Raw genomic sequence first — 26029 nt, 5'->3', positions numbered from 1 at the left:
CTGTAGTGGCTCGTCCATCTTTTCTGGGATTGACCGTGTGCAATCATGGCAGGTTCCAAGAAACCAGTTAACATTTTTCGCTTGCGCAATCTCGCTGACCCCAAGGAGGTCTTCAACTGGAGGCTATGGTTTGCCGTGCTCTCCTTTGGCCTCATGGGCGCTGCCCGTGGTGTTGACGAGGGTTTGATCTCGGGTGCCTTCAACTCCAAGGATTTTCAGCGCACTATTCATCTGGACTCGTACAGTGAGGTTGAACAGACCAACATCAAGGCGAATGTGTCCGCTATGGTGCAATTTGGTTCCGTGGGAGGGGCACTCTTGTACTCCATTCACCAAAATGAATCGTGAAGTCTGTCTGCTGACACTGTTATAGTGCATTCCTTGTGTGCGACCGTATTGGACGGCTGTGGGCAACTCGCCAGCTCTGCGTTCTTTGGATCCTGGGAATTGCCATTTTCATGGGCGTCGGTGCCAACGGTAGCCTGGGGGCTGTCTATGCTGGTCGCTTCGTGGCCGGACTGGGCGTCGGCCAGACTGTAGTTGTGGGACCAGTCTACCTGGCTGAGATCGTGAGTGACAAGTTCAATTCCCTGTCGGGCTTGATTAACCAGAAACAGGCCCCAGCATCCGTCCGCGGGCTCTGCACTTGTGTCTTCACCGGCTTCGTTTACCTGGGCATTGTGCTCGCCTACTTCACCAACTATGGCTGCCAGATCCATATGGGCGACCACACTCACAAGCGATGGGTAAGGCATTCATTCACCTTCTCCATAGCAATGTACTGACACTACCTAGGAAGTCCCAACTAGTCTCCACATCATGTTTGCCGGCCTCATCTTCCTCCTCTCCTTCCTCCAATACGAGTCTCCTCGCTTCCTTGTAAAGAAAGGCAAGCCCGAAGAAGCACTGAAGAACCTTGCGCGCCTCCGCAATCTTCCTCCAGAGCATGAATACGTTGTCGAGGAGTTCACGGGTATCCAGAATGCTCATCAGGCGGAGATGGAGGCTACCATGGGAGCTGGCTGGCTGGGCATTGTCAAGGAGGCCATCATGGTCCCGAGCAACCTGTACCGGCTGTACCTAGCCGCCATGGCGCAGCTACTCTCCCAATGGTCTGGAGCGGGATCCATCACGCTGTACGCGCCGGATCTGTTCAGTCTCCTGGGCATCACGGGGTCCAACGAGTCCCTTCTCGTGACAGCAGTGTTCGGTATCATCAAGCTGGTCGCAGCAGTAATCTGCGCTCTGTTCCTGGTTGATGTGATTGGGCGCAAACGTGCCCTACTCCTAGGAATCACGCTGCAGGCCATCTCGATGATCTACGTGGCAAGCTTCCTCACTGCGGTGCCGGAGATGGGCATTGTCGATGACTTTGTCCTGCCGGAGTCAAAGAAGGGTAGTAGCCGCGGAGCCATTGCTATGATCTATATCTCCGGTGTGGGCTGGGCATTGGGCTGGAACTCCATGCAGTATCTGCTGACCGCAGAACTGTTCCCGCTACGCATCCGCGCACTGGCTACCTCTGCTGCTATGACGCTACACTTTGTCAATCAGTATGGTAATTCCCGAGCGGTGCCCAATATGTTGCTGGGTACTGCGGAGGGTGGCATCACCCCCAAGGGCACGTTCTGGTTCTTCTCTGCCGTGACGGTGCTGGGTGGACTGTGGGTGTGGTTCAGTGTGCCCGAGACAGCGGGCCGGAGTCTGGAGAGTATGGATCGGTTGTTTGCATTGCCCTGGTATCAAATCGGACGGCATGGCAACCGTGATGCCGACCAGCAGGACCAGGTGGTGGCGGATAAACAACAGCAGGTGGAGGATGGATTTGGAGGGGCGGAGCATCGCGAGCGGGTGTAACTGTTGCTTGACTATGTTACTTAGCTAGCTAGTTCCTGGTGTTTATTGAATCGAATGGCAATAAAGATACAGATTGACCAAATGGATTTCCTGTGATAGATCAATAGCTGACAGCCTGTGCATCCCAATGTGCATCTCAGCCCGCCAACTGGCGTGTCGGAGAGCTCCGATGCTGCATGTGATTGGCTGGCAGCCCCGCTGGCCCGGTCAGATGACAAGCACTGTGTCATCCCTATCTCGACTGTGCTTCTCCTCTCTCGCTCTCTCCTTGCATAGCTGTTTTTCTTTTATTCTTCAATCTGTTTCGTTCTCACTCTTTAATTGATTGTCTTTATAAATACCTTGTCGATCCTCCCTCGTTCGTTGTTGTGCCATTGACTCCTTCACCGCCGATCCCAAAGGACAGCTTCCAGCTTTAGCTTCCCCTCACGATGACTACCCGCTATCGCGTTGAATGTAAGTTGAATTTCCTGGTCAATCCAATTGAGTCATTTATCTAATCCTTCAGATGCTCTCAAGGTAGGCAGTCATCTCTGCTGCCAGTCCATGCTAACTCCTGCAGTCTCACCGTCGAGACCAATTGGTATTTCCCTATTCCCTCTAGCTGTTTAACTTAGCTAACAAGTTCCCAGATTGAATGGATTAAAGTATGGCACCTCACCAACCAGCACTATATACTACATACTAAACAATGCAGGGCCTCCTGGCCGTCCCCTTTGTGCTGCACTCGCAGCCCACCGCCGTCTACCAGGAACACAGTGAGAACCTGATCGCCGTAGCGGCCGACACGCACCAGCGCTATGCGGAGATCTTCCGCGACGTGGAGATGCTCATCCGCGACCACAGTAGCCCTCCCTCAGCCTCTCCCATTGTTTCTATATATACAGACACACACGAACTGACAAACACAGTAACCCACCAACAAGATGACGCCCCCGGTAAATCCAAACTCAAACTCCTAGTCCCCACTGTAGGCACCTTCTTCACCCCCTTATACCTCGTCGACGCCTTCCGCCGGCAAGACGCCCAACGCTTCATCAGCCGGCGACGCTTCGTGGCCCCCTCTTTCAACGACATCCGGCTCATTCTCAACTCGGCCCAACTCATCGGTCTGGCCCGCACCACCGGCGTCGACCTCGTCACCTTCGATGGAGATGTCACTCTGTACGACGACGGCGCATGTCTCACGGACGACAACCCCGTGATTCTACGCATCATGCGCCTCCTCCTGCAGGGACGGAAAGTCGGCATCGTCACGGCAGCTGGCTACACCGACGCCGCGAAGTACTACGAGCGACTCAAGGGACTGCTCGATGCGATGTACGAGTCCGCAGAGATGACGGATGCTCAGCGCGCCGGGCTGGTCGTCATGGGCGGAGAGAGTAATTTCCTCTTCCGGTATGATCATGCCTCGCCGTCGAGGTTGAGCTACGTCCCTCGTGAGGAGTGGTTATTGGAGGAGATGAAGACGTGGCAGGAGGGGGATATTACGCGGCTGTTGGATATCGCCGAGTCATCGTTGCGCGCGTGTGCGAGTAATTTGAATCTGCCGGTCGCGGTGCTGCGCAAGGATCGCGCGGTCGGAGTGTATCCCACGGAGAGAGGGAGGATTAGTCGCGAGCAGCTGGAGGAGACGGTGTTGGTGGTGCAGAATACGGTCGAGCGGTCGGAGGTGGGAGCCAGACTGCCGTTTTGTGCTTTTAACGGTATTCCTTTTCTCCTCTCATTTTGGTATCACTGTGAATCATGCTGATGGCTAATCTAGGTGGCAATGATGTCTTCGTGGACATCGGCGACAAGTCGTGGGGTGTGCGCGCGTGTCAGCGCTACTTTGGAGGGATTGAACCGGCGCGGACGCTGCATGTCGGCGATCAGTTTTTGTCGGCGGGAGCGAATGATTTCAAGGTTGGCTGATACTCTAAAAAGACAAATATGATGCGATGCTAACTAATAATGATAGGCGCGACTGGCATCGACGACAGCGTGGATCGCAAGTCCAGCCGAGACAGTGCAGCTACTGGACGAGCTGCAGGGGATATAACCAGGTTAATAAGTAACTAATTACTTGTGATGAGGGATTCATTCATGTGAAAGTAAGAAAATAGTTAACTCCGTCTGCAGCACATCGATAGTAGTGCAGATCGGCACTGCGCTTATCAAGCAGCGGGAATGTCTGACAAACTCACTGAGCAAAGTATAAGACTGTCAAGAATCCACTAGCGATAGCACTAGTCTATTTAATCTACACCTACTTTATCTACTTTAAACCTACTTAACTTACACCCCTTCCATAACAAACAACCACACCCACACCTATCCACTCTCACCATCTACCCACCATGACCACCGACAAAACAATAACAATCCCCATAATCGGCGCCTCCTTCGCCGGCCTCACCACCGCCCACTCCCTCCTCTCCCACTTCACCACCAACAAATCCAAAAGCATCAAAATAAAAATCCTCCTCATCAACCCCACCCCCAACTTCTACTGGGCCATCGCCGCCCCACGCATCCTCACCAAGCCAACTGCCTTCTCCGAATCACAGTACCTCATCCCGATCGCCGACGGGTTCGCAAAATACTCCCCCGAGGTATTCGAATTCATCCTAGGAAGAGCTACATCTCTCGACTTCGAGAATAAACTCCTCCAGGTCGAGGAATCCACCACCAACAACACCAACAAGGCCCTGAGAGAAATCAAATACGACTACCTCGTCATCGCATCAGGAAGCACCCCCTCCGCATCATCCTCATCACCACTATTCCCCGGTGAAACCGAAAACAAAGATGCAGATAGGAAAGAAATGATCTACCCCTTCAAACTCTCCCCCACCTCCACATCCACAATAACAGAGACAATCCAATCCGCACAATCCACCATCTCCACCTCCAAAAAAATCACCATCATCGGCGCCGGCCCCATCGGGGTAGAACTCGCCGGTGAACTTGCCGACCTCACTTCTTCTGCTTCCGAAGAGAAGAAGGATATCACTTTGATTTCCTCAACACCGCGCATTCTTCCCATCTTGAAAGAATCCGCGAGCGGGACGGCGACGTCTCTCCTCACGAGTAAAGGCGTGCGAGTTCTCGCCAATACCAAGGTTATTTCTGTCTCTTCGAAAGCAGGAGGTGGGTATGAACTCAAGTTCGAGAATGGGGAGACGATGGATACGGATATTTATATCCCTACGATTGGAGTCCTACCTAATACTTCTTACATCCCCGGGGAGGTGTTGGATGAGAAGGGCTGGGTGAGGGTGGATTCGGAGTTGAAAGTGGTGGGTGTGGATGGGGTGTATGCGGCTGGGGATGTTACGGATTGTAAGCAGAAGTTGTCGTTCAAGGCGGATGAGATGGCGGGGGTGGTGGTGGGGAATTTGGTGAATGATATTGATAATAGTGCTGGGAAGGGGGGGAGGGGGTGGTGGAGGGGGTGTGGTGGTGGGAGGAAGACGTATGATGAAGGGACGGAGGTGATGATGGTGGTGCCCGTGGGAAGTTCTGGGGGGACGGGACAGGCGTTTGGGTTGGTGTTGTTTAGTTTTATGGTGTGGTTGGCGAAGGGGAGGGATTATTTTATTTGGAAGGCTAGGGGGTATGTGTTTAAATAGATAGTTTTAGATTTACTTTTTACTGGCACCCATCGTTTGAAGGTGACTCTGTACTGTAGTTGAATTCGGTATTGCTCATGACCTTTCATCATCATAGCCTGACTCTAGTCTAGGCGTTTATCGCTGCTTTTTTGCTTAAGCATTCTCATAGCAACTCCACGTCGCGTTGTTCACGCTCGCCCGTCCCGACAGAATGTTCACCGTGTCCTGCAGCTCCAGCCAGAACTCCGTCTTGGGTCGACGGCGCGCCCAGTCCGTCTCGGTCGCCTCCAGGCCGGTCTCTCCACCCATCGGCGAGAACAACACCTGCGAGCCCTTGATACCAATGACCGACGCAGACAGCTCATCGGCCGCAATCTCATCCGCCGACTTGCCCGCATAGCTCTCCAGGTGCAGCATACACTTGGTGGCCATCCGCAACGCCCGGATACGGTCCATCGGCGACGGCTTGCCACCCTGCTGGAAGTGTCCCGGCACCGCCGCACGACTCTCGAAACGTCCCTTGGCTTCCTCCTTGATCATGTCGGCCACCACCTGTGTCGTGTACGTGCTGGACGCGCACTCGTTACGCAGGATGATCTTACCGGCGCGGTTCGCTCCCTTGTCGCGCGCAAAGTTGTCACGCAGGAAGTCAATGTCGCGGGCCAGCATCTTAATGTCGATGCCCTCCTCGGGAATGTACACGGCTACCGCGCCCACCGACAGACCAGCCGTCGTGGCGATGTAACCCGACTTGCCACCCTGCGTCTCGATGACGAACACACGGCGACGAGAGGACGAGGCCGACTGGCGGATGGCGTCGCAGAAGTCGATCAAGGTGTTAAGGCAGGTGTCGCTACCCAGAGAGTATTCTGTGCCCGGCACGTTGTTGGAAATTGTCGCCGGCAGCACGGTCATGGGAATCTTGAATTCGGGGTACTTCTCGCGCGCCTGGCGAAGCTGGCTGACGGCGGTGAACGCCTCAAATCCACCCACGACGAACAACGCATCGAATCCGAACTTCTTGAAGCTCTTCGCCGTGGTCGCAAGGTCATCGCCGGGCAGACCACGGTTGGTACCGATATCCGAACCACCCTCGTTGACCCAGGCGTCCGATTCCTGCCAAGCCACCTCGCGCACAGAGCAGATTGGGGTGTCATCATAGTGCCGGCACAGACCGGGGAAACCGTTGTGAATGGCCAGGGGGGTGTGGCCACGAGTCAGGCAGTAGGCAACGGCCGCGCGGGTAGCCTGGTTCATACCACCGGCGGGGGCGCCAACGTGAATAATACCGATGCGCATTCTCTGCCTTTTGTTAGCTCAGCACCGAAGCAGCTACTGTGGCGACAAACCTTGTTCTCTGGGAGGAGCAGCTTCGGGTGGTCGGGCGTGGAAGTGTTGATGTAGGAAAAGTGGTACTCTTTGAATTCCGAGTCGCGGAGGGCCATGGCTTCGGCGAACTCCTTGTTCTGAATGTGCTTGGTGACAGTCTTGGTGTGCTGCACGGCGTCCATCAACGGCATGCGCAAGATCTTGTTCTCACGGATGGTGATGACCGGGGACGGGGCTTCGGGCTTCATGTCCAGCACCGCGCGGACAGCCTCGACACCCTGCAGCGTGGACAGCCAGCGGTCGTACGCACAGGCGGCACCACCTCTCTGAGTGTGACCCAACACGGTCACACGGGTATCCAGGTTCAACCGCTCCGTCAGAATATCCTTGATCTTCGAACTCGAGATCTTGTTGAGATGGCGATCCTGGGCACCCTCGGCCACGATAACGATCGTCCTACGCTTTCCACGCTCCTTTCTGTTCTGCGGGGAGTTAGTGATGCCTCCGAGTTCTCTTCACAAAATTCCGATCAACCCACCTTGGTAATGATAGCACACATGTCATCCTCCCATCCGTCCTTGGGCGGCATCTCGGGCACGAACAGCCAGTCGGCACCGGTACTGATAGCAGACATCAAGGCCAGCCAACCGCAGTGACGACCCATGACCTCAATGACGAATCCACGCTGGTGGGAAAAGGCAGTATCGAAGACGTCGTCGACGGCGTCACAGATGCGAGTGAGGGAGGAGTAGCAACCGATGGTGGCGTCGGTGCCGGACATGTCGTTATCGATCGAACCCACCAAACCGACGATGTTCAGAATCTGGTATGGCTTGACCTGCTCTTCGGTCAACTCGCCCGTCTCGACCAATTCCTTCAACAGACCGGGCCACTCGGAACGGAAAACGTCGGCACCAGTCAAACTGCCATCACCACCACAGACGACAAGGGCGTCAATGCCACGGAGGACCATGTTCTTGGCAGCCCGCAGACGACCGGGGCGTTCACGGAAGGTCATGCAGCGGGCGGAACCGATCAAGGTACCACCACGGGACAACCAGCCGCGAACATCCTCCCAGTGAAGCTGACGGATCATGTCGCCGCCATTGACGAGACCCTCGTAACCTTCGTAGACGGCGAAAGCCTCACAGTCGGAGTGGATAGCCATCCGGACGACGGCCCGGACGACACCGTTCATACCGGGAGCATCGCCACCAGAGGTTAAGACACCGATGCGGCGTCTCTTGGGCGGTTGCACGGGAGCTTGGGGGGGAGCCATCGTGCGATGGTTTTTGTTGGGGGGTGTTCAGCAATTGTTCGGGATGAGCAACAGCTGAACCAGGATTTAGAATAAAAAGATGGAGAAGAAAGAATGGAGTAATGGAGGAGCAGAGGAGAGGAGCACACAGCTTGCGGAGGAAAGGCAGAGATAACTTGTGTTTGAAGGGTGGGGGAGAAGAGCAGCGCAGGTGCCGGTGAGAAAAAGCGGGTGTGGGCAACCAGTACGTCACTGACTCCGGCCGTCACTGCCCCGCTATACAAATACCCTCTCTCGTTGCTGGGAAAAGTACTTTGTACAGAGTAAACAGCCCACCACTGGGGAGATAACTGGTCTGCAGGTGAAAGGGCTAGATTCTCGTCGAATGTTGATCGGCCGGGTGACCTTGCTGCACGCTGCAATGGGCAGATACGACTTGGGTGTTGGCAGGGAATGTCTTCCTCCGCCCATTTCCTCTTGCAGTCCTGAAAGCACCTGATGTCACCGCCTGCACTCAATTAGGACTAGTGCGGGACAGCTCACGTGATTTATGGGTTAGGGCCCGTGCTGCACGTGATAGCTATCTACACTAGTCCCAATTAGGTAGACACGCCCCTAATCCCTCGCCGCTGATTGAACGCTGCTGCGACAGTGCTACAGTGCTAGTTGCTCACGAGCACCATATCTAGGCGACAGGTGGTATGATGGATACACTTTCTGTTTCTTTCATCGCAATTTAGAATCCCTGCAAAGGGCTGAGTGCCTACTATCCGGACTTTATTCATGCATGATGTTATGCTGAAGTGTGCTTCAACTGCCGGACCCCTGTGGTCCACCCCCGATGCCCGGTTTGGCGGTGGAGATATGACAACATAGTCACCTCCTGCGATCCATGTTCTCCCTGTACTGTATGCGTTCATATACGGTTGCTCATCCATCACTTCTGCATTCAAATCCTAAGCATGGGGATTCGTGGACTGGATGCCGGCTACACACTCGACACAATGGCACTATCGCGCCGAGACCGTGGTGCAACACTGGTGATACGATCTGTACACTTAACAAGTGGCGCGGTGTATTTCTACCCCTGCTCAAACGGCACCCCGTGCAACCAAATCATCCTTTAATCCCAGAATCAATGAAAGTCTGCACTATCACAAGATCAGTGGCACCACCACATACACCAGACACAAAGCCTTGACTACCAGGCAAACACATCCCTGCTAGCTGACACCCGTCCATGATGACCTGCAATCAGTGCTCGGACAAAACGACACGCAATTCAGATAAGTCTACTAACATTTTCACTAACAATGAGATACCCATATTCCCACCCCTTTCTACCTCCCTGTCCCTATTACTACCGTGTGAACATTGCCTCTCACATCGCATGAACGAGTTCAATTTCCCAGCCCCTTTTATACTCTCTTAACCAAGCATCTCTCAAGAGCTGCCCGGCTAGCTCAATCGGTAGAGCGTGAGACTCTTAATCTCAAGGCTGCGGGTTCGAGCCCCGCGTTGGGCTTTACTTTTTGCTTTTGAAGCCTTCATCTGCTCGCGGTGTGGTTCGTGATGGGGAAGCATACAAATTTTTCTTTTCTACAGTGGATCCGAAGCTGTAAGGGATCCACAGGGCCCACCCACGACGCATTGGCCAATCAGAGGGGTCGCTTAGTAGTTACTCTAAAAATATCTGTAGGAAGTGAATTTATCGAGTGCGCAATCAACATTCTCTTAAGGTGCGAGTCTGCTTATAATGTTTATCTATATACAATGAAAGAAGCTAGTACTAGTAATAGCAAGATCAATCAATCATACTAACTGCAATTGGGAAAACGTGAGATTGTGTTAGTACTATACTACTACTGCCAGGATCATCCTGGCAATGCACTGTGAATTATATATCAAGTATTCAACAGTAGCTCTGTAGGAACTTCATACACTCAAAAACAGCCAACCCCTTTTTTAATTTCATTATGTTCCCAATTGTGACTGACTAACTACACTGCATGCCAATCACACTCAATATATCCCGCCTCCTCCCTCGCCAACTTATAAATATCTTCACCCCTCGGCTCAAACTTATCCCCCTTCGACATCTTCGACGCCAGATACAACCAGCAGACCGCATTCCCAACCGTAGTATTCGAGTCAGACAGCTTCCTAAACCCCGCATCCCCTTCCCCCTGACGGACCTCATCAACACTAAAAATTCTTGAGAAACACCGGACAATCCCCTCCTCATCCCCCTTGTCAACCAGGATAGCATTTTCCGATTCGTGCACAAAAGGGAACAGCTCGGCTTCCCGAACGGCAACCACCGGCGTCCCCTTCTGAATAGCTGCGAGAAGCATTTCGGGGACCCCATGCAGCGTGGAGAGCTGGACGAGCGCTCTTGCATTCGTGAGTAGGGCATTCCACATTTGATCGACGGCTCCAATTGGGATGATGCAGACGGAAGAAGATAGGGTCTCACTGCTGTCAATTTGGGACATTGCTGCGTCGTAGAAAATGGTACTTTCGGGGGTTCGGAAGGGTCCGCGGTGACAAATCAGGAGCTTGGGGACTTGGCGGCCTGGATGCTCCTTGGTATAGGAATCGCAGAACTTCTGGTATGAGTGGAGAAGACAAAGTGTTCCGTCTCCGGGTCGGAATTGGGATAAGTGGAGGATGTATTGCTCTACGTGCAGACAGTTTAGTATTGGCTACGCGGGCAGGTTTGGGGTATTACCCTCTGGATAGCGTATGATGGACATTTGAAGCGTTCGGCATAGCGAGCTGAATTCACGACCGTAGAAGCCGACGTCCCAGTCAGTTAGAGGTTTGTTTTGACCATCGAGTCTACACTGTATCAGCATCCGTGCAAATCATAGGGGCCTAGGGACAGTACTGGTCCACGGAGAATGACATGTAGCCAACATTCTCCTCAGGCATTATGCGCGGCGCAAGTTCCTTAGGGAGCAGCGATACCACCAAATCAACGTGGGTTAGCCGGGTTCGTATAAAGTCCCATGCTCGAGACTGCGGGCTACTAGTCCCACTGAGTGAGACTCCCTGGGGCTGGAGGCTGCTCTCAAATATGACAGGCCGCTCAGGATCTTGCTGCTTAGAAAGAATTGCCAATGTTAGAAGCGGCGCGCTGTCAATGATCACTACGTCCACGCCTCCCTCCGCACGGGGCCTAAGCGGTCCATTCTCGCACAGCCAATACCTCCTGGCGTTGGCGTATGCAAAGTCAAGGATGAGTAGCTCATCGTTGATGGTGATATCCGACAGGGGATCGCCCTGTCCCTCTAGGGTGTCCTGCATCTTCCGGATGAGGGGAATCATCCCCGGACGTGGCTTTGGCACAAACCTGTGGGCACAATGTAAGAATATTGTTTAGATTGACCCCATAGGATGAGAGTCATACCATTTGATACGAACTCCCAGACTCTTGGTGAACCGTGACAAGGCATGTCTGGTCGGAACATCTGGTTTTCCTTGGCAAGTCATACTGAAGAAAGCCACCTTCACCTCCCTTTCCCTCAGATCCTGGGCAAAACATTGAGCCATAGACCATGTAGCAGGGTCAACAGTCTTCTCATAGTCTTTCGCATTAGCAAGGTGTACATGATAGCCTCTGTCGACATCCACCGACCCGTCGAAATTTATATGATTATGTAGCACATGGCCAATGCCAAAAGAACTACACAAGTCAGTATTTAGCCCTCACCATCAAGGGAACACCAACCGAATGCACTTCCGCACCATTGAATCCGCCCGCTCGTCGAGCTCCTTCTTATTCCACCCGGCAAACGTCGCTAGCTCTCCCTGGTCATCATGTCGTCTTTCACGATCCTTATGCTCCAAAACTAAAGGGACTATATCGAGTTCGCTCCATAGTCGCGAGCATAGTGACGGACATCTATAGACAAGGGATTGATGCAAAGCAGCGCTAACTATCTTCTCAGTATTCTTCTCCCTGTAGTCTTTCAGCTCTGCAATTATAGTGTCGGTTGCATAGTCCGACACGTTTGGACGCAGAGCGTGCCAAGTACACACAAGGAAGTCGACCAGATCTGTCAAATTGCGGATAGCAATTGCAACTCTTCCGCTCGAATTGTCGCAGACGAGCTCTGTAATTCCAGCGTATATAACCTAGACGTCAAGTTAGTATCCTGACGGTCTGTTTTAAGATGAACATATCATCACACATTTAGTGGTTTCCCAGACCAGGACTCTGCGTCGAAAGGCGACCTAGCGGAACTCATTTTCGTATGATAATTACCACCCTATTACTGTTAACTTTACCACGACCGATTATACTTGAGATGTCAAATCAACACATTATAGCATTCATATAACCTCTAGTATACGGGCTATTGCCTTCGGGGTTGCTTCCCGTAGAACCCTACAAGGGCTGTTGTTGCCGAACGCCGGGCCTGGAGCGGGGAAGCTTTCGGCGTCCCAGAGAAACAAAAACGCCTCCTCTCGCCCTGACGCAGCAATGACACCCATCAGTATACTGGCATCGTATGATCCAGGAGTATAACATAGCCTGACCTATCGCTTGGAAGGAGCAGCCGTGTAATATCCGGCCGGCGGCGGCTACATCTCGGAAGGGTGGGTGTTGGTTCGGCCGGAGCAGGGCCTCGATTCGATCCTTGCAAGTTTCAACAAATCGCCGATGGCAATGATTGTGTTCTCCTGAGGTGTATACTTGCACGCTGCAAAAGCATTACCAAGATGTCAAGCTAGGGAGTAAATGGCGGGTGTAGCAGTCTGTTAGTTACTCGGTTGACCTTAGAACGAGCCAGAACCAAGTATCATCAATCCCGCGGAGATATGAACAGGCATCTTCAGAGCGGCTACTGATAGATTGAATTTCTGGATGAGGCTGGAGGCAAGATGCAGACTGTTACAAACCGGTGTGGCTGCTCTTTCAGTCACTGGCGATTCCCTATATCCTGGGTTGCCTGACATGGCACACAAGCGGACAATCATGTATTTCACACTTGACTACTGACAATATCCGCTTTTTATGACACATAAAGCAATTTTGTCGTTAACTTTCACATCAGACTAACGGAAATCGCACACACACACAAGCCAGATGTGGGGCTGACACTAAGGTTTGTCTGTCTGCTCTACATGGGATCTTGCTGGTGCAAGTAGGTCATGCCACTTGCGGAATACATTATGCGGATCATACTTCTTCTTCAGCTTTTGTAGTCGAGGCAGGTTAGCACCAAATAGCTTCTCGGCACTAACGTCATGTCCTACGCACATTAGCAAGGGAGTCCTGATATGCACCATTATCGAAGATACTGACCGGCAAGATTGGGATACACCACAGCATGATCATCCGTAATGTCTCGTTGCGCTTCCAAGATTTTGGAGATAATGCTCCGTTGAAGAGCATGCATCTTCGCATCTAGATCAGAGTCATGCCAACATAATATGAGACCAACGTTGTAATAAGGTCCTCGATTGGCACACGCGGTCTCCTTAATAGGAACCTGCACGGCCTTCGTATAAGGCAACAGCTCGAAGACCAACGCGCTGTCTTCCATACGAGGGTACGTATTCATAGCCTCTTTAAACTGACTGTAGAGATTCTGCAAAAGGCTTGTCTCGAGAGGTGGCATGATGTTGGCACCACCGATGCTTTTGCGGCCTTCTGGCACCGGGTCGACATTAGCAATTGAATTCATCTCTATGTACGACTTCATGGCAGCTCGGTTGATCAGCGGATTCAGATTTAGGATAGGCTCAAAGAATGCTTCGCCGTCGTACGCAGACCCGTCGTAGAAGAGTACGGCTAGCACTACCATGTGCCCTATCTCTCGTGGAGCTGCGAATCCAAAAAAGAAACCACTCTTCGGATCCTGACGTTTATCGAACTCGTTTGCAAACGCGACCAGCACTGGCAGCTTATCCACATCGTAGTATACCAACCCTCCGAAAAACCTGTCTCGGACTTTGTGAGCACGGAATACAAACTCGGTAGCAACACCAAAGGCTTGTCCAGCTCCGCGAACCGCCCAGAAGAGGTCCTGGCTATTCTCGTCTGAGGCTTCAACGATGCTACCGTCGGCTAGGACCATCTTGACACTCAGCAACTGGTCTGTAATTAGGCCGTGCTGCCCTGTTAGCCATCCGAAACCACCCCCTAATGCTGACCCGCCTACCCCAGTGTGACTGGCGGTAGCGCCTACCACAGCTAGCCCGTAAGGAGCAGTCGATTGATTGACCATATCCCAGTTAGCGCCTCCCTGAACACACACAGTCTCAGAGGCAGGGTCTGTCAACACCTTGCACATTCTAGCCATGCTGATTACCACGCCTCCATGCGACGAGGAAGCCCCGGTGGTGGAGTGTCCACCAGCTTCGACCACGAAGTCGATGTGATTCTTCCGGCAGAAGCGTACTACCTCCGCCACCTCGGATGTGCTGGTTACACGTACAACAGCACCCTATGCTTGGTCAGAACAGTAATTATCGAGGTCAGGCGTGAGTAATCGCAGCTCACATACAGCTTCTTTTTCGCACGTGTCACTCCATCGGCGAATACTCGTCGCATAATCATCGGAGCCGATACAGACAACCTCCGCTCTGGTTCCTTCCAGCTGCCTCCTCAGTTCGAGCGCACGGGCAAATGACAGGAAAGGCATGGCTGAAATATTGGTTGCATGCCCTCGAATTCTTCACCACACAACTATCATCAAGCCGACAAGGGATTTTGTGGCCCCGGCCGCACGGCAGAGGATGGGAACCAATTTATCTGCGCATCCTATCAAGTGCCAACGGATGATCACCGTTTAGCTGGTAGGTGAGAAGACCTCCATAGGTGACATGGAAACGTCTCCAAGCTGGCCACTAGGAAGCTCAAAGCTTCTGCAGTAGTGCAACGTATCAGCTACTTGGCACAAATCATACAATTTGACGGCTTCCTTATGCCGCAAACCTGACGTTCCATTAGACGTGGCTGATCCCGCCATGGATGGATCTGCCCAGATCACGAACTGCGCAACTTAAGGTTTCCCCATCCGCGGGTCCTTCCCACACGTGGACAGGGACCTACTAGATAGCTCTCCTAGGTTCACGAGAGGGAAGACACCTTCCGGCCAATAATGATAGAGGCCATCTTTTGAGCGCACTGACTACGCTGTTTATGCTCCGATTGCTCGTGATACTGCTTCCCGTCTCATGACAGTCGGTTCATCGTGATGATATCATGACACTGTGGCTTCCGAACACTCCCAAGTATTGCAATAATTTCCTACATGTACTCATATCGGCTCAGTACGTAGTCCATGCTATGTACCTGTCATTCTCCTGCACATAATTTACTTGTACTTCACATATCCAATATATATCATCGCACAACGACAACTACAGATAACAGGCAATCAATATAGTCAAGATGAACCGCGGAAACGGATTGCCGAAGCGGGATCCAAAAACCACCCAGGCCTGGCTCATAGGCAGTGGGATTTCTTCTCTTGCCGGCGCAGTCCACCTCATTCATGACGCGGGTGTCCCTGCAGCAAATATCCACATCCTGGATGTTCACTCTCACGCGGGCGGTGGCATCAAAAGCTGCGGCGACGCAAAGAACGGCTACGTCTTGTACACTGGCAGTTTGCCTTACTTCCATGATCGCTGTGTAGAGCACCTTCTTTCCCTTGTCCCCAGCGCCGATAATCCAAAACAGTCACTCCTGGACAGCATTAAAGAGCTTGACCGGGCAACTTCTCCCAAAAAGTCGGCGCCAACCCGTCTCATAAAACATGGGGATAAAGGCCCAGAATGCCTCTACTCCAAACATCTCCAAATTGGACCGAAGTATCGAATGGAACTGATCAAGTTGATGCTCGAAAATGAACGTATTCTCGGAGAAAAAGCCATCCAGGATGCTTTCGATGAGGCATTCTTCAAGACTAACTTTTGGACGTTGTGGGCGACTACGTAGGTTCATATCTATACTTGCCCGCTGTTACAATGCTGATGGTATACAGCTTCGCTCTGCAACCATGGCACAGCCTGGTGGAGTTCAGAAGATGTCTCTGTAAACATCTGGCCGAAATTGAACGCCTGAACGACGTGAAGGCTCTGGATCGAACCAAGTACACAATTTACGAGTCGGTTATCATGCCAATCGAATCATCTCTGAAATCGCAGGGAGTCGACTTCCACTTCAATGCAAAGGTTACAAATCTGCAGATCAACCCAAAGGAGGCCCAGACGACCGTGTCCGGGATTATTATCAAAGATAACGGCGAACAAAAGACCATTGAAGTGAGGCCCGAAGACCTTGTCATGGTGACCCTTGGATCAACGACCTCTGCAACCGAGAGGGGCTCCAACGACAAGGCTCCGGCTGCTCCACCCCAGCACAGCAAAGAATTCTTGGATGATGACTGGGCTCTGTGGATCGACCTGATGCAGGCCTCGACGGACTATGGAAACCCGTTCAACTTCCACAACAATGTCGACCAGTCGACCCTTGAGTCTTTCACGGTCACCCTCCGTGACAGCGACTTCATGGAGCGCTACGAAAAGCTGACCAACAACAAACCCGATACGGGGGCTTTGCTTTCCTTCTCCGACAGCAACTGGGGCCTCAGTATCAGCGTTCCCCGTCAGCCCGTATGCTCTGATCAACCCTCCTCCGTCGATGTATTCTGGGGCTATGGGTTGCATCCCGAGAAGACCGGCAACTTCGTTCACAAGCCCATGTGCCACTGCTCCGGCAAGGAGATCTTGACCGAGGTGCTATCCCAGCTAGGAATGCCAGTGGATGACATACTCGCTAATTCGATCACGAACCCTGTGCTGATGCCCATGGCCACGGCACCATTGATGCCTCGTCGCCATGACTATCGACCCGAAGTCATTCCTCCCCAGAGCAGGAATCTGGCCTTGGTGGGACAGTATGTGGAGATCCAGGATGATACGACTCTGAGCATGGAGTACAGCGTGCGCGGTGCCCAGATGGCTGTTTTCTCGGCAATGAAGCTTAACAAGCACCCGCCTAAGATTGAACGGCACCTTTTGTTATCTGTTTTTGATTTGCTCGGAGGTGCTTAGTCGATGCCTTTCTAGTTTTAAGTCCTTGATTATGTCTTCAATTCACACCTTGGTTGATCCTGCACACTTTGTACCCAAGCAAACCTGATTCATGTCTGTCATTACAAAAATCGCTCAATATCCCATGCTGCTACTTACTGTGAGATAACAACAGACTGACCAATCAATATCAATATTAAGACCAACATCTCATTCACAAGAACCCACCCCTTAAAAAAAAGACATCACGCTCCCGTGCAAACGAACACCTTCCCACCTTACACCCCTCACACAAATCCCTATTATGCGGCTTGGAATTCCCACTCCCATTATACACCGGCCTCTCCACATCCACATCATACCACCTCTTCATCCGATACGCAATCCTCTCCGCATAGCTCTTCTCATCCAGGAATGGCCGACTAAGCGCATTACATCCCTTGCAGCGCTGATGATACACCCGCGCGTTGTACTCATCCCCTTCGTACAGCCGGATCGTGATGGCGATCTTCTTGCTCGTCCAGCCGCTTGACCCGCAGGAGTTGTTCGGGCAGATGAATCGACCCATGATGTTCGTGTCATATTCTTCTATGCATGTCTCGGAGTCGTCGAAGGGGTGGAAGGTTAGAGAGGTGATTGGGAAGGTCGAGGATGAGAGCTGGGTGAGGACGTCGGCGTGGAGGGCTGGGTACATGGACCAGCGGTTGCCGGAGAGGGTGGACTTGGATTTGGATTTGTATTTGCGGGAGGGCATAGTTGTGAGGGGTGCTTCTTGTTTGTTTTGGTTTTTGTTGTTGTTCGTCGTTTGTGGGAAGAGGAGGGTTTGGAGAGAGAAAGGTTCAGGTTGAAGGGGACGAGTATCTGGGGTTCTTGAAGTCCAGGTCAATTGGAAGTATCGCAAGGCTGAACAGAAGCGGGGTGAACTGAGTTGTCATGAGCAAGGCTGTGATGTGCTCAGGTCGCATATGTGTTCCACCTATAAGGATGTTTGGACGCTGTTATCCCCTGTCGTAGAACCGGCGTCACGGTATGGTTGGTCACATATCATTGGCTGGAGTGATAATTTGTTTTGGTCACTTCTCGAGCATTATAATCTGTTAACGGTATATAGGGTGGGGATCTAAATGCGAAAGGCTTTGTTTCCGGCAATATTGGGTGCCATACTGAAGCATCCTGGGGACACTTTATTTTCATCGAGTGGGCTATTGCCCAAGACGCTGTCGCCGGTTATGCTTCCTAAAAAGTGTCTCGAGTCTTGCTTCAACAATGCAGACTAACAGAGCTTGCTCATACTGCTGCAATTTTCAGGGGAACAAGCTTGGTGATGGCGCTTGATAGCAAAGAGAGATGTATATATGTAGTATATCGTAGAACACTATATCCATCACTGTTGCTTCCTGAGGCATTAAATTTGGACCCACTATCCACACCAGTCCACATCCGGACTAGCCCCAGCTCCAGACCAGTCACGTGCCTCCTATCAGCAGTGCAATCAATCCGTCACCATCTCTCCATTAATCAAACAACAATACGCCTTCAACTCAAACTGCCCCCGGCAGAGCGGACCGCAATCATGTCCGACTCATTCAGCCTCCCCCTGCGCCCGCTCACCGAGAAGCCCGACCGCCCCGATACCCTTCCAATCGAGATCGCCCAAATCAACGCCCGATGGGGATCTTTCCGCGACGTGAACGAAGAGACACTGCTCGCCAAGATCGAAGAGGACAAGAACCGGGACCCATGGGAAGAGGAAGATGAGGACGAAAAACTTGCTGAGGATGTGGACTCAACCGAGCGTCTGGAAACATTGTACAAGCGACGTGCCGAGATCTTGCAGTTCGCTATGTAAGTAGGTGGTCTGCTGGTAGCAATGGTGGACAATTGCGCTAATTGATTTGTTGCGGGGTGAAGGCAGGCGCATATGGAAGCTCTGTTCGCTTTAGATTTTGTTTCTCTTTTGCTTTCGAAGCATACCCCTCGCCAGGCGGAGACTTCGATGTCGGCGTTCCTGAAACAGGTTGCGCCGCTTGGGTCGTTGAATGCGGAGATCGTCGAGCCGCCGCCGAAGTCGGAGGCCGCTGTGCAGGATGTCAAGACTGTGTCGCGGGGTTGGAGGGCGCAGAACTTCAATGCCGCTGCGAATAAATTGCTCAACTCGGCGACGCGATTGGAAGAAGAGGTCGCTTCGGAGACGAAGTACTGGGATGAAGTACTGGCGGTTAAGGAGAAGGGTTGGAAGGTGTGCAGGTTGCCCCGGGAGAGAACTGCGCTGGGAGTACAATATGGGTTCTTGGAAGGTAGGATGGCTACGTGCTTCTGCTGGACTGATGCTGACTGTGTTCCTATAGCTACGCCTATATTCCGCGACCGGGGTCTTGCTGCTCTACGGAGGGCTGATAATGGAAGCTTAATACTGGATAAGGGACTGGCACCACAGAAGACGAGGACGGTTCGAGTGCGTGTGAAGCACCGCGGACAACTTACGGGATGCTCTAAAATGCCGGATCCGATCCCCGATGCAGCGTCGGTCGAGCGCAGGATTTTGCAAGCACGCGACACAGTGTACGAGGAGGAGCTATTCCACGAGTTGATGCGCGAAGCGCGTATCATGGGAAGTCATGGTGTGACGACTCGCCAAAACCTGGTCCGACTGCCGATATCCGAGGACCAAGAGATCCTGCTGGATCTGGTAGATGCGGACCGTGAAACGCCGGACGAAGACAAGATCGAGTCAACAGAACACGACGTCCTTGCTAATGGGCTTTCACACTCAATTCGGATCCTGCTCGCGTATGCACACCGCCAGAACCTGCGACGCAGAACCCAACCGCCGCCCCCGCTCTCCCAGAAACGTCGGCTTACCCCCGAGTATCAGCTCCTGCGCCCTGTCATGGCGTATCTCCAACACAGCTCGCACGTCCGGTGGTTGGAGTCTTTCATGAATGATATATACCGGGTTCTGCGGGCGGCAGGGATCGAGCGTGATTTCCACGCCGTGCCTTTTGCGTCTGTGAGCCTTCCGAAGGTGCAGGCTGTTCCGAAGGTAGAGAGTCTGGTACAACAGTTCCTGATGCCCTTCGAATCGACATTTTCCGGTCATTTGATCACCCCTCAAAGCTCATTCCGCGTGAAAATCCGTACCAACCCGGTGTCGCCGCCATTTGGCACCCACTACGACATTTCCATTGACCTACCTCACCACCCGGAAGTTCAGCCTCCCGGTCGGGTTGGGTTGCAGAATGAAGCAGCTGCAGCTCTCATGCATTTCGTCAAGTTGGACATCGTGTCGGCCATCGCGCTCCAGGGCTCGAAGACGACCAAAAACACCACCAAGAAAGATGGCGCCGAGGGGACTTTGACGTGGGAGGCAGCATATCCGCACCACGGCGAACTGCTGGCGTTTTCGACTGCTGGCCAAAGCAAGAAGCTGAAAATTAGCCTGTCACGGGAGGAATTGAAAGTGGAAACATTTTCACTTCGGGGACTTGAAGGGTTTGGCCGATCGGGCGGCCCCAAGGCACCAAGTTTGCAGTCTCAGACGTGGACAGCCACTCAGACAGATTCTAAGCCTGGTCTGATGGACTTTGTCGCTGAGGTTTCGCGGGAGCAGTCATAAGCAGCTGCGCCGTCCCGGATGCTGATTGCGTAGATATTTCCCTCAGATCCAATAGGAGGATATGTGGCGAACTGCTGGATAGTGATAGATAGATAGATGGCTTATGTATTGATACCCATGACAAAATATTCCAATGGCTGGGACAAACATGTGAATGGTCCAAGCTTCCAATCAGATTCTCCTCGCCATTCGATGCTCAATATCCTGGATGACCGCCTGACAGATTCGGAGACGCGGGACGGATGAAAGGAATTGCAATGCACTTCACGTGGTGCATTCAGCTATAAGCAATATGCGCTGTCCAGCCTAATATGTGTCAGTGACGCAGCGGCGTGCCAAACAATCCTGTTAGTGATGACACCGCTGTCTCAAGTGGGGATGCCGATGAGAAGGTCAGTCCCGTCTGTTCTGCTGACCGAGTTGCCCCCGACCGAGGGACTCATTCACCCCCTACGGTCCCCCATATGAGCCAGTCCAGCAGCTCCCCCGCATTCCGCTCTCACTGCGGCTGGACCATCGTCTGCTCCGGCTGAGCTGCAGCGTAGTACATAGTGTATCTCCGAAGAGGACATACGACTAAAGTTCCAGTTAAGCTTCCCACTAGATCTATGCTATAGAACGTCCACAGAACTGGCTTCGGACTGCCCGGTAGGTTGTTGCCGCTGTTCCTCGACGGACCGAGGCTGGCAGCGAGTCTGGGGCAATGAGACCTTTACTAGTCTGTACCGTTCCGTTTAAGGTTGTCTCTTACCGCTAGTAATACTGATACAGTAAACAATACATCTATCATTCACCCTGTTGGCGATGCTGAATAACCTCAGGTAGCTGTATCACCCATTTTGCATGTGCTTTTATGACTTCTCTGCTCAAGTGGATCCGAGCATCTATCCATCCTCGCAGAGTTCCTTTACCTCCTCGGCGCTTCCCAACTACCGGGTTCACGACTATTCCGGCATCCACAATCCTCGAGGAAGAGCACTTCGACTCCTTCAGGAATGGCCATTACTACCCTGTTAACATTGGGGATGTCTTCGCCTCCAAGTATCAGGTCAATGGGAAACTAGGATACGGATCAACATCGACTGTCTGGCTAGCTCAGGATCTCCAGTCTGTTCTCTCACTACTTCATATAACCAACATGCGGACTGATGCTGAATAATCTCCAGATCTCATCGCTACGTGACCCTCAAGATCTATACCCGCGATGAATCCCATACCGAAGAGTCCAAAATATATCAGCACATAAGTCAAGCCAACCCATCTCATCCCGGATACGGCTATGTACGAACGGCGCTTGATACTTTCATTATTCCCCGGTCTGGCGGCGACCATCCCTGTCTAGTCCAGCAACCCATGTGGGATAGTTTTCATGATCTACTGTTTCGGAATCCCCGACGTCGTTTCACGGAGGATCTGCTCAAATCTGGTCTGATGCAAGTGTTTCTTGCTCTGGACTATTTGCATACTGAATGCAAGGTTGTTCATACGGGTGCGAGTGTCCTTGTGTTAGGAAAAGGAGCACAAGTACTGATCTGTGTCTGTTGTAGATATAAAGGGCGGTAACATTCTACAAGCAATTGAGGATGAATCACTCCTGGATGCATTTACTGCCGGTGAGATGGAAAGGCCTTCTCCACGCAAACTCGCTGACGGGGTGCCGGTGTATGCTTCGCGACGGTTCGGGCTACCCAGATCATTTGGTCGAACGGTCCTGAACGACTTTGGTTCTGCGGTACGCGGGGATGAGAGCAGGGATCATGATGCGCAGCCTGCAGTGTACAGGTTACCGGAGGTAATGTTGCAAGTGGAGTGGAGTTATCCGGTGGATATCTGGAACGTGGGTGTTATGGTATGTCCTATCGTATCCTTGGAAATCTGATAAACGTTTCTGATGGGGCAACTAGATCTGGGATCTGTTTGAAGGCAAGCATATGTTCTACGGGGAGGATCCTGACGGAAAAGAATACTCGACACGTGCACATCTAGCTGAGGTCATTGGTCTTTTGGGGCATCCTCCGTTGGATCTATTGCAACGGGGGAAGCGAAGCCACGAGTTCTTTACTGAAGACGGTATGTTATCTTGGTATCTTAGAAGCGATTGGCATCAGACTGAACAAACTGGGTAGGACGGTGGAAGCAAGACATCGTTATCCCCTATACCGGAGGACTTCAATTGTCAGAGGAATACCTCGAAGGAAGCAACAAGGAGGCATTTTTGAATTTCATGAGAGGGATGCTTCAGTGGCGACCTGAAGACAGAAAGACGGCAGATCAGCTGCTGCGAGATGCCTGGCTGAATCGAGAGACAGTTTAGTTTATAGAATGTCGTCGTAGCTGAATTATGATTGCAGCGCTGGACTACTATGTTCAAGCTGTTCCGTACCCCATGGGGTTGGTCTCAGTCCCAAAACATCACCTGGTAAGGGGTATGATATCTCGTGATGGCTAGAAATTGGGTCAATTCCGTCTCCACCGGCCCAAAGTGAGTTCCTCGGCGATCCGGTTGACCAACAATACCCAGATTACCGTTACATACACGGCATCCCCACCAGTCGGCGGACCAACGTGAAAGATCCACACCAGCCATGACAATACGTGACCATCCAACAGTCGGCTGATCCTGGCTTCCATCCAGCCGAGGTATCTTCCTCTCTCGCTCCGTTCCTTGTCTTTTGACTCGCTCGCTCTCTTATCTCATGTGGCCTTTTCCTGCTACTTTTTAGCCCACGCTCCTCTGGTCTTTCTCCTGTCTCTACTTAACCATCTCTAACTCTTCCTTCTCCTTCTCATCTCCCCCCCCGTCCCTTTACAACCGCGAGGCATGTTCGCGGCTTCGAGCAGAAACCGTCTCTCCACTCTCCCCCGGACCCGTCTCTCCCCCGCCAATTCACTCCTCGCCAGATCCGCTGTGGTAAGTCTGCCTCCATACCACCAGACTCTGTGGGAAATGGCAGCTAATCATGACTTCTACCGATTAGACACCCATAATGGCACCCCGGCGCAAAGCATCTTCGGTCCCTGAGGGTAAGCGATCACATGCGAATCCGACTCGAAATCCGCCATTGACACGTTGTGAATGAATAGGCTACAAAGAAGACCTCTCCAAAGGCAACATGCTCAGATTCGAAGACTCTCTCCCCCGTCTGCCGGTCCCCTCTCTGGAAGAAACGGGCCGCCGCTACCTTAAGTCCGTCCACGCGTTGGTCTCCGAGGCCGAATATGAGCGCACCAAGAAAGCCGTCGAGGCCTTTGTCCGCCCAGGTGGTGAGGGTGAGCCCCTGCAGGAAAGGTTGCTCGCCCGCGCCGCCGACCCCAAGGTTAAGAACTGGCTTCTTGAGTGGTGGAACCATGCCGCGTACCTGGCCTACCGGGACCCTGTCATCCCCTACGTTTCCTACTTCTACTCCTACCGCGACGATCGCGCCCGCCGGGACCCTGCCAAGCGCGCCGCCTCGGTTGCCACTGCCGCCCTGGAGTTCAAGCGCCAGGTTGACGATGGCTCCTTGGAGCCTGAATACATGCGCGGCCAGCCCATAGCTATGAGCACCTACCAGTACATGTTCAACTGCTGCCGTATCCCGGGTGACAGTGTCGACTACCCCCAGAAGTTCCCGGCTCAGGACAACGAACACATTGTGGTCGTGCGCAAGAACCAATTCTTTAAGGTGCCTTTGACCGTCAATGGCAAGCGCCTGAACAACTCCGAGCTGCAGCGCCAGTTTGAGCGCATCTACGAGGTCGCTCAGCCGGCTCCGGCGGTCGGCGTCTTGACCGTCGCTAACCGCGACCTGTGGGCCGACGCACGGAAGAAGCTGCTGGCCGCGCACCCGGCCAATGAGCAGGCATTGCGGGACATCGAATCCAGCGGATTCCTCGTCTGTCTCGACAATGCCAGCCCTGTCACCCTGGAGGAGCGTGCTCACCAGTACTGGCACGGTGATGGCACCAACCGCTGGTTCGACAAGCCCCTGCAGTTCATCATCAACGACAATGGTACCGCCGGGTTCATGGGCGAGCACAGCATGATGGACGGCAGCCCCACCCACCGCCTAAATGACCACCTGAACAACCTCATCTTCAACCACAAGATCGACCTCTCTGAGCAGCCGGTGCGGTCTGACCTGCCCGATCCTCGTCCCATCACCTTCCACCTGGACGGCCCTGTGCTGGAGGCCATCGACGCCGCCAACAAGGAGCACCGCCAGCAGATCTCGTCGCACGAGCTCCGGGTCCAGGCCTACCAGGGCTACGGCAAGGGTCTCATCAAGAAGTTCAAGTGCAGCCCGGATGCGTACGTGCAGATGATCATCCAGCTGGCCTACTTCAAGATGTACGGCAAGAACCGCCCGACCTACGAGTCTGCCTCGACCCGCAAGTTCCAGGAGGGCCGCACAGAGACCATCCGCACGGTATCGGACGAGAGCGTTGCCTTCTGCAAGGCCATCAGCGATCCTGCCGTCCCTCGCGAGGAGGCTGTCCGTCTACTCCGCTCGGCGCTGGCCGCCCACACGAAGTACACGGCGGAAGCCAGCGATGGCCGTGGTGTGGACCGTCACTTGTTCGGTCTGAAGAAGCTGCTGCGTGAGGGAGAGAAGTTGCCTGCTCTGTACGAAGACCCGGCATATGCCTACAGTGGCTCGTGGTACCTGTCGACCAGCCAGCTGAGCTCGGAGTTCTTCAACGGCTACGGATGGAGTCAGGTGATTGACGATGGATTCGGCATTGCTTATATGATCAACGAGAACAGGTGAGCCCTTTACCACATTCCCCCCTATCGTGATGGTTGATCATTGCTGACTGTGATTTAGCTTGAACTTCAACATTGTCTGCAAGCGCCTTGGAGCGGAACGCATGAGCTATTACCTCAACGAGGCGGCATCTGACATGAGAGACATGCTGATGCCCGACTTGGCTGCCCAGAGCGAGAAGGCCAAGATGTAAGATAGATAGATACCTATATACCAGTGATACACAATTAGATCCTACCACAACAGAGGAGATACCTGTTCTGCATATTTATACATAAATAATAAACTCCGTATCCAAATGCCACATGTCCGGAATCACCTGAAACAAGACAAACCTACAAACAGTGCCGACACACCCGAACACTAACGTTTCACCTCCTTATCAACCGCGATAAGAGCATCACCACTACTATTTATATTTCCGCAATAGCCGATAGATTGATCCAGATTACCTCGGAAGTATATCCCTAGAATATCGGTATATTAATCCCTCATCCCGCATCCCCTATATACCTATCTACATAGAATGATGTGTATATGCCTCACTGATCGTACAACAAAGTCTGTGCTT

The 26029-nt window shown here is 52.7% G+C and overlaps 11 protein-coding genes and 1 non-coding gene across 12 annotated transcripts; 8 read left to right on the top strand and 4 right to left on the bottom strand.

Moving 5' to 3' along the window:
- Window positions 1-12: 12 nt before the first annotated feature.
- On the top strand, window positions 13-1936 carry BDQ94DRAFT_15251 (putative MFS quinate transporter). Its single transcript, XM_026767983.1, has 4 exons — window positions 13-320; window positions 374-569; window positions 618-746; window positions 796-1936. Exons 1-4 carry the CDS (start codon window positions 46-48, stop codon window positions 1855-1857), a joined length of 1662 nt encoding a protein of 553 aa, XP_026627806.1. The 5' UTR covers window positions 13-45; the 3' UTR covers window positions 1858-1936.
- A 199-nt stretch (window positions 1937-2135) lies between these two features.
- Window positions 2136-4109, top strand: isn1 (IMP 5'-nucleotidase ISN1). Its single transcript, XM_026765713.1, has 7 exons — window positions 2136-2313; window positions 2366-2376; window positions 2420-2440; window positions 2490-2504; window positions 2555-3563; window positions 3623-3762; window positions 3818-4109. Exons 1-7 carry the CDS (start codon window positions 2289-2291, stop codon window positions 3896-3898), a joined length of 1302 nt encoding a protein of 433 aa, XP_026627805.1. The 5' UTR covers window positions 2136-2288; the 3' UTR covers window positions 3899-4109.
- An 87-nt stretch (window positions 4110-4196) lies between these two features.
- Window positions 4197-5471, top strand: BDQ94DRAFT_169100 (NAD(P)/FAD-dependent oxidoreductase; the record flags this gene model as incomplete). The annotated part of the gene is made up of 1 exon (XM_026771219.1): window positions 4197-5471. One exon carries the CDS (start codon window positions 4197-4199, stop codon window positions 5469-5471), a length of 1275 nt encoding a protein of 424 aa, XP_026627804.1.
- Window positions 5472-5538: 67 nt separating this feature from the next.
- BDQ94DRAFT_15210 (ATP-dependent 6-phosphofructokinase) lies at window positions 5539-8188 on the bottom strand. The gene is made up of 3 exons (XM_026767893.1): window positions 7321-8188; window positions 6803-7264; window positions 5539-6755 (listed from the first exon to the last, which is right to left on the bottom strand). Exons 1-3 carry the CDS (start codon window positions 8059-8061, stop codon window positions 5607-5609), a joined length of 2352 nt encoding a protein of 783 aa, XP_026627803.1. The 5' UTR covers window positions 8062-8188; the 3' UTR covers window positions 5539-5606.
- A 1304-nt stretch (window positions 8189-9492) lies between these two features.
- Window positions 9493-9565, top strand: BDQ94DRAFT_t119. Its single transcript has one exon. It is a non-coding gene; the product is annotated as a tRNA-Lys (tRNA).
- A 475-nt stretch (window positions 9566-10040) lies between these two features.
- BDQ94DRAFT_177629 (putative heat shock trehalose synthase) lies at window positions 10041-12293 on the bottom strand (the record flags this gene model as incomplete). The annotated part of the gene is made up of 6 exons (XM_026772957.1): window positions 10041-10720; window positions 10772-10881; window positions 10931-11395; window positions 11453-11728; window positions 11774-12180; window positions 12237-12293. The coding sequence occupies 6 exons, from the start codon at window positions 12291-12293 to the stop codon at window positions 10041-10043; spliced, it is 1995 nt and encodes a 664-aa protein (XP_026627802.1).
- Window positions 12294-13149: 856 nt separating this feature from the next.
- Window positions 13150-14696, bottom strand: BDQ94DRAFT_169097 (FAD-binding oxidoreductase; the record flags this gene model as incomplete). The annotated part of the gene is made up of 4 exons (XM_026771218.1): window positions 13150-13301; window positions 13355-14165; window positions 14214-14498; window positions 14559-14696. 4 exons carry the CDS (start codon window positions 14694-14696, stop codon window positions 13150-13152), a joined length of 1386 nt encoding a protein of 461 aa, XP_026627801.1.
- Window positions 14697-15448: 752 nt separating this feature from the next.
- Window positions 15449-17276, top strand: BDQ94DRAFT_177624 (oleate hydratase; the record flags this gene model as incomplete). Its single annotated transcript, XM_026772956.1, has 2 exons — window positions 15449-15993; window positions 16044-17276. 2 exons carry the CDS (start codon window positions 15449-15451, stop codon window positions 17113-17115), a joined length of 1617 nt encoding a protein of 538 aa, XP_026627800.1. The 3' UTR covers window positions 17116-17276.
- Window positions 17277-17308: 32 nt separating this feature from the next.
- On the bottom strand, window positions 17309-17848 carry BDQ94DRAFT_177623 (3CxxC-type zinc finger protein; the record flags this gene model as incomplete). Its single annotated transcript, XM_026772955.1, has 1 exon — window positions 17309-17848. One exon carries the CDS (start codon window positions 17846-17848, stop codon window positions 17309-17311), a length of 540 nt encoding a protein of 179 aa, XP_026627799.1.
- An 819-nt stretch (window positions 17849-18667) lies between these two features.
- BDQ94DRAFT_158690 (mediator of RNA polymerase II transcription subunit 17) lies at window positions 18668-20710 on the top strand (the record flags this gene model as incomplete). Its single annotated transcript, XM_026768988.1, has 3 exons — window positions 18668-18939; window positions 19006-19391; window positions 19443-20710. 3 exons carry the CDS (start codon window positions 18668-18670, stop codon window positions 20708-20710), a joined length of 1926 nt encoding a protein of 641 aa, XP_026627798.1.
- An 846-nt stretch (window positions 20711-21556) lies between these two features.
- Window positions 21557-23066, top strand: BDQ94DRAFT_177617 (protein kinase-like protein). Its single transcript, XM_026772954.1, has 5 exons — window positions 21557-21817; window positions 21877-22199; window positions 22258-22559; window positions 22615-22780; window positions 22837-23066. The coding sequence occupies exons 1-5, from the start codon at window positions 21564-21566 to the stop codon at window positions 23022-23024; spliced, it is 1233 nt and encodes a 410-aa protein (XP_026627797.1). The 5' UTR covers window positions 21557-21563; the 3' UTR covers window positions 23025-23066.
- A 646-nt stretch (window positions 23067-23712) lies between these two features.
- On the top strand, window positions 23713-25808 carry BDQ94DRAFT_140871 (carnitine O-acetyltransferase CAT2). Its single transcript, XM_026765712.1, has 2 exons — window positions 23713-25457; window positions 25519-25808. The coding sequence occupies exons 1-2, from the start codon at window positions 23824-23826 to the stop codon at window positions 25649-25651; spliced, it is 1767 nt and encodes a 588-aa protein (XP_026627796.1). The 5' UTR covers window positions 23713-23823; the 3' UTR covers window positions 25652-25808.
- The last annotated feature ends 221 nt before the right edge of the window (window positions 25809-26029 follow it).

Source organism: Aspergillus welwitschiae (genome assembly GCF_003344945.1).
Source record: "Aspergillus welwitschiae strain CBS 139.54b unplaced genomic scaffold BDQ94scaffold_11, whole genome shotgun sequence".
NCBI lineage: Eukaryota > Fungi > Ascomycota > Eurotiomycetes > Eurotiales > Aspergillaceae > Aspergillus > Aspergillus welwitschiae.
The sequence above is the reverse complement of the archived record's forward strand: the minus strand, read 5'-3'. Positions and strand labels throughout refer to the sequence as shown.

Excerpts from the sequence above, each read along its gene's own strand:
- BDQ94DRAFT_15251 (XM_026767983.1), top strand. The coding sequence starts at position 46 with ATGGCAGGTTCCAAGAAACCAGTTAACATTTTTCGCTTGCGCAATCTC. Across the intron at positions 321-373 it reads TCCGTGGGAGGGGCACTCTT|TGCATTCCTTGTGTGCGACC; the intron begins GTACTCCATTCA and ends ACACTGTTATAG. Across the intron at positions 747-795 it reads ACCACACTCACAAGCGATGG|GAAGTCCCAACTAGTCTCCA; the intron begins GTAAGGCATTCA and ends GACACTACCTAG.
- isn1 (XM_026765713.1), top strand. The coding sequence starts at position 2,289 with ATGACTACCCGCTATCGCGTTGAAT. Across the intron at positions 3,564-3,622 it reads GCCGTTTTGTGCTTTTAACG|GTGGCAATGATGTCTTCGTG; the intron begins GTATTCCTTTTC and ends TGGCTAATCTAG. Across the intron at positions 3,763-3,817 it reads CGGGAGCGAATGATTTCAAG|GCGCGACTGGCATCGACGAC; the intron begins GTTGGCTGATAC and ends TAATAATGATAG.
- BDQ94DRAFT_15210 (XM_026767893.1), bottom strand. The coding sequence starts at position 8,061 with ATGGCTCCCCCCCAAGCTCCCGTGCAACCGCCCAAGAGACGCCGCATC. Across the intron at positions 7,265-7,320 it reads TGTGTGCTATCATTACCAAG|AACAGAAAGGAGCGTGGAAA; the intron begins GTGGGTTGATCG and ends AACTCCCCGCAG. Across the intron at positions 6,756-6,802 it reads TGCTCCTCCCAGAGAACAAG|AGAATGCGCATCGGTATTAT; the intron begins GTTTGTCGCCAC and ends AACAAAAGGCAG.
- BDQ94DRAFT_177617 (XM_026772954.1), top strand. The coding sequence starts at position 21,564 with ATGACTTCTCTGCTCAAGTGGATCCGAGCATCTATCCATCCTCGCAGA. Across the intron at positions 22,200-22,257 it reads ATGCAAGGTTGTTCATACGG|ATATAAAGGGCGGTAACATT; the intron begins GTGCGAGTGTCC and ends TGTCTGTTGTAG. Across the intron at positions 22,560-22,614 it reads TCTGGAACGTGGGTGTTATG|ATCTGGGATCTGTTTGAAGG; the intron begins GTATGTCCTATC and ends TGGGGCAACTAG.
- BDQ94DRAFT_140871 (XM_026765712.1), top strand. The coding sequence starts at position 23,824 with ATGCTCAGATTCGAAGACTCTCTCCCCCGTCTGCCGGTCCCCTCTCTG. Across the intron at positions 25,458-25,518 it reads TATATGATCAACGAGAACAG|CTTGAACTTCAACATTGTCT; the intron begins GTGAGCCCTTTA and ends ACTGTGATTTAG.